Genomic DNA, 4,560 nt, shown 5'->3' with positions numbered 1-4,560 from the left:
AAAAAAAAAAAAAAAAAAAACTTCTAAACTAAGAAGTTATGATGACCGTTTTGATACCAATACTCAGTACACATTTAGGCATGCTTATCATTTTTTAAAGTAAATAATCACAAAAAGGTCAAGAACAATTATAGATGTTCAATGAATGTATAGCCATTCTAACCAAAAAAAAAAAAAAAACCAAAGCCATCATCATTAACATAAATAATTATGCTACTAATGGAGGGCCACCACTTGCAAATTTACTTTTTATCTTTCTCTTATACCATTATTTATTTATCTTTTCTTGACTTTTGAGATATGATGGTTGGGATCATTGTCTTTGCAATGATTATAATTTTAGGCCCAAAATCACTTCAAATATTCTCTTTAACAGTCCTTTTGGCTTTATACTTTACTCTTTTAATATAGTAGATGTAATAATTGCTTTCTATAACAAACAAATGGTGGTATTAGTAAAAATCAAATGAATTTGTCATTGGTGACACAATACAAATAATATTGGTGACAAAAAAAATGTGGTATGGGTAACCATATTATTTGTGTGGTGCAACATACAATGTAAAATACGATCTAAGTGTGGTACAAAAGTAGGAAAAATACAAAACTGCTACTTAAGAGATCAAAATCATTATATACTACAAAAAAATAGAAGAAAAAAAATCAGCACATAGCCTAAGCAATAAATTAAAAAGGTCAATATCCATTTTCTCTAATCCCTTAATCTCAAAATCAGCTGTCTAGCTTCTAGCAAATTTTTAAACATTGCTCAAACCTAATGAGTAAGACAACTATGATATGTTAAGCATATTTTACTATTAATAAAGAAGTTTTATCTCATTAGTAAAAAGTTAATATAATAGTAAAAACAGTTTAGAAGTTGTCCTGCATAGATAGCACCAAAACTGAAAAGCAAAAGGTCAAAAAGCTGAGGACAGTGTGCGTAAAGAATGTTTAACGGAAGTTTCTGTAGACAGGGCTGTACATGCAGCTCTCTGCCATCTTCAGGAGGTTCTTAGGACGAGGCAGGTTCGATGCCAGTCCTGCAACAAACGACAACAACTTGACATCACATTTTTGCAAGGAAAACATATATTTTGACATATCATCAGTTCATCACTTTAACAATATGAAGATTTGTGAAGCTAACCGAGTTCGTAGGTTTTGTCTCCCACACTGGCTGCAATGTTAGCAGATATCTTCCTGATGTTCGCAAAAGGCGGATAGATCAATCCGTTCGCAAAATTCTCTTCCGTCACTTGGAAGGCTAGTGCTTCCGCTGATAAAACATATAGAAACACAGTTTAGAAAAGGATACACAAAATGGTCTATATAGTAACGGTTACATTTGATATAAACTTTTCATATGAGGATCCGATTTATCGTTATTTTGTGTGGTGGATTTTCAATTGGCTAATTAATGAAATAAATGAAAAATTATGAGGAAGGATGATCAAAAATATATCTTGTGGAACTAAAAATTATTTGGCACATATTAGTTAGAAGACTATTAAAAAAAACTAATGAAAAAAGAGTGATGCATTTTAGGTTTTATGCTAACAACAATTACAGCCAGAGTGTGACATTAATGCATCAGTTTCATTAGCTAAAGAGTGCCTTGAATACTTACAAGCTGCTAGAAGCATGTCATCACGGACACGAATGGCACCAGACATGATCAAACCAAGACCGAGACCCGGGAAAATGTAGCAGTTGTTTGCCTGTACAAGGAGTGTGGAAAGGATATGAGCTGTGAATTGTCCATAGACGTGTTACAGTATAAAAATAAACAAACCTGGCCAGGCGTGAATGTTTTGCCATTATACTCAACAGGGTCAAATGGGCTTCCACTTGCAAATATTGCACGACCCTATAATCAAACACAAGCTTTTTTTTAGCCGCATCAAATTAAATGGAATTCTATATTTCTGGGGGTATCAATGAGCTTTATTAGATAGTGACCTCGGTCCATTTGTAAGCTTCTTCCGCTGTGCACTCGGCTTGAGAAGTTGGGTTTGAGAGAGCAAGAATCAAAGGTTTCTGTAACCCACCACATAAATATTAGCATCAGAAACAAGAACATAGATACGGAGAAACCAGATCAAAAGGAAGGTAATAAAACCTCGTTAAAGGTGGCCATTGCCTCCACTACTTCCTTTGTGAAAGTCTTGCCCACACCAGAGGTTCCAATAAGCACAGTTGGCTTGATTGCCTGAATTAAGACAATAACTAAACACTCTTAGAAATATTTCTCATCTACTCATGAACAGATCTTAAGATGAGTTGTATTTTGAGTACATTAACAGCTTCCAAGAGCTCCTTAACGGGCTCGTGTTCATGCGCCCATGGCTGCTTAAAATGCTGAAGAGATTCTTTCCGTGAACTAACAATCAGTCCCTACAAGATAATCCAAAAAACATGTTTCATAAAATGAACAAGAAAGCAATAACCAACAATAACGTAATCAACAATACCTTGGAGTCCACAAGCCATATATTTTTCCGGGTTTCATCTATTGATGTACCAGTCTGCATAGCAATAAAGTCATAGATTCATCGTAAGAACAATATCACAAAGGCGAAACCGCGCAAGACTATCTAACCTCTTTCGAAATTTTAAGAGCAATTAGCTCAGCGATTCCAGTTCCAGCCTTCAAAGAAGATAAAAAAAAAAAAAAAAGAAGAAAGCTTTAGCAATATAACAAATACTTGACAAAAAAGCTTTTATGGTATATGTTATCAAGTCTCACCTCTCCAGCACCCAAGAACAAAAAGGTATGGTCAGCTAGGCTTTTACCAAGTACTTTCTGAGCAGCAATTAGGCCAGCAAGCACAACTGATGCAGTACCCTACAAGTTTACACATCACAATTTTTTTTTATAGTGATCACTTTTCAAAAACTCACAAACGGTACTACTAATGTTGAACATCTTACTTGGATATCATCGTTAAAAACAAGATGAGTAGAGCAGTACTTAGAGAGAAGCTCAAAAGCATGGTGGTTAGCAAAATCTTCAAACTGACAACCAAGAACGCATATTATGCTAATTATATCAACAAAATATTGAAGAATACAGATTTTATTTTTTATTTTTGCAAAAACCAAATCATATGACGTACCTGCACCAAAACTTTTTCTCCATAATTTTGTTTAACAGCACACATGAACTCATGCAAAAACTCTGAGTATTCCTGAATCACAAAAAAAGTAACCAGACTTCTGACTTCTGAGTCTCTAAGACACAAACACAAGAAATGTATAAAATCATAAAAAGACAATTAGTAAACCTCTCCATTTGCTCTCTTCTGTCTAAGGCCAATGTAAAACTCATCATTCAAAAGCTTCTCATTGTTTGTACCAACATCAATTGTGATTGGAAGGCACTACATGTGCAACATTCACAGAAAAAATCAATCATAATTAACAACTAAAAATTCTTAAAACATTTCAGTAGTGTTTTGGTTTCGGTGCTTACAGCCGATGGGCGGATTCCTCCCAAAGCTGTGTAAAGTGAAAGCTTCCCAACAGGGATTCCCATTCCCTATGAAAAATCACCAACCATTCAAAATCAACATTAAGACAAAAGAACAATTAAGTTTTTCTAGTGTTGAAAACTCTGTTTTACCTGGCAACCAAGATCACCAAGACCGAGAATGCGCTCACCATCAGTGACAACAATAACTTGAATCCCTCTCTGTGGCCAATTCTTCAAAACTTCAAGAATCCTCCCCCTTTTAGAATTACCAAAATTGTACTTAAAAATGCTTAATAAATGTATGGAAAAATGATATATTGTAGACAAATATTTAAATCACAGTTACTTCTCTTTCAAGCTGATGTAAAGACCTTGTGGCCTCCTAAATATGCTCCCATACTTTTGACAAGCCTCACCAACCGTCGGTGTGTACACAACCGGAAGCAATTCCTCCACATTATCAATCAATAGCTTATAAAACAATCTCTCATTCCTTTCCTATAAGATTAAGAACTCATCATCAAGCTCCCCAAGTTGCACAACAGTTTATAAACCAAAACAAAAACAGAACAATGAATCACCTGTAGATCCATGAGAGCCATGTAACGCTGCAGAGGAACCGTGTACTGACGAAGATTATGCATCACCTTCTTCTCCTATAAAACCAAAAAAAAAACTGAAAACAACATAACCATCAAACAAAAATGAAGATTTTTACTCAAACCTCAAACTCACCTGAACTTCTTGAGATAAAACCACAGGAGGAAGAAGGCCAGTAATGTAATGAGCATCTCTCTCTTTATCAGTAAAGGCAAGTCCTTTATTGTAACGAGGATCACGCATCAATGTATACCCACTGTTAAAATATAAAATAAAAATTACAAATTTCTAGTACTGTCTTTTTCTTATACGCAACAAGATCAACAGTATCAACACACTAATTTTTTAAAAAAATATGACATTTCTTGGTTTGCAAGTTTAAATAAACAAACCAATTCTATTTACACAGAAGAATCCAAAATCAAGAAACTATAAAATATTTTTTTCGCGAATATTGAAACTATATTAAAAAAAAAAAAAAAAAA

General features: G+C 34.2%; 1 protein-coding gene across 1 annotated transcript; it reads right to left on the bottom strand.

Annotated features, from left to right (window-relative positions):
- On the bottom strand, positions 823-4,383 carry LOC104771064 (NADP-dependent malic enzyme 3-like). Its single transcript, XM_010495540.2, has 18 exons — positions 4,211-4,383; positions 4,057-4,131; positions 3,822-3,973; positions 3,626-3,731; positions 3,476-3,541; positions 3,288-3,383; positions 3,120-3,191; positions 2,935-3,018; positions 2,750-2,848; positions 2,603-2,650; positions 2,475-2,528; positions 2,299-2,397; positions 2,123-2,212; positions 1,963-2,040; positions 1,796-1,870; positions 1,631-1,721; positions 1,151-1,279; positions 823-1,043 (listed from the first exon to the last, which is right to left on the bottom strand). The coding sequence occupies exons 1-18, from the start codon at positions 4,316-4,318 to the stop codon at positions 955-957; spliced, it is 1,611 nt and encodes a 536-aa protein (XP_010493842.1). The 5' UTR covers positions 4,319-4,383; the 3' UTR covers positions 823-954.

Source organism: Camelina sativa, chromosome 20 (genome assembly GCF_000633955.1).
Source record: "Camelina sativa cultivar DH55 chromosome 20, Cs, whole genome shotgun sequence".
Lineage (NCBI taxonomy): Eukaryota > Viridiplantae > Streptophyta > Magnoliopsida > Brassicales > Brassicaceae > Camelina > Camelina sativa.
Note: the sequence above shows the minus strand (reverse complement) of the source record. Positions and strands in the feature narration are given on the sequence as shown.

Bases quoted from the DNA above. Each gene is read 5' to 3' on its own strand.
- LOC104771064 (XM_010495540.2), bottom strand. From the start codon at position 4,318: ATGCGTGATCCTCGTTACAATAAAGGACTTGCCTTTACTGATAAAGAG. The intron at 2,651-2,749 runs GTGAGACTTGAT...TCTTCTTTGAAG, and splicing joins TGTTCTTGGGTGCTGGAGAG to GCTGGAACTGGAATCGCTGA. The intron at 2,041-2,122 runs GTTTTATTACCT...GGTGGGTTACAG, and splicing joins CAATGGCCACCTTTAACGAG to AAACCTTTGATTCTTGCTCT.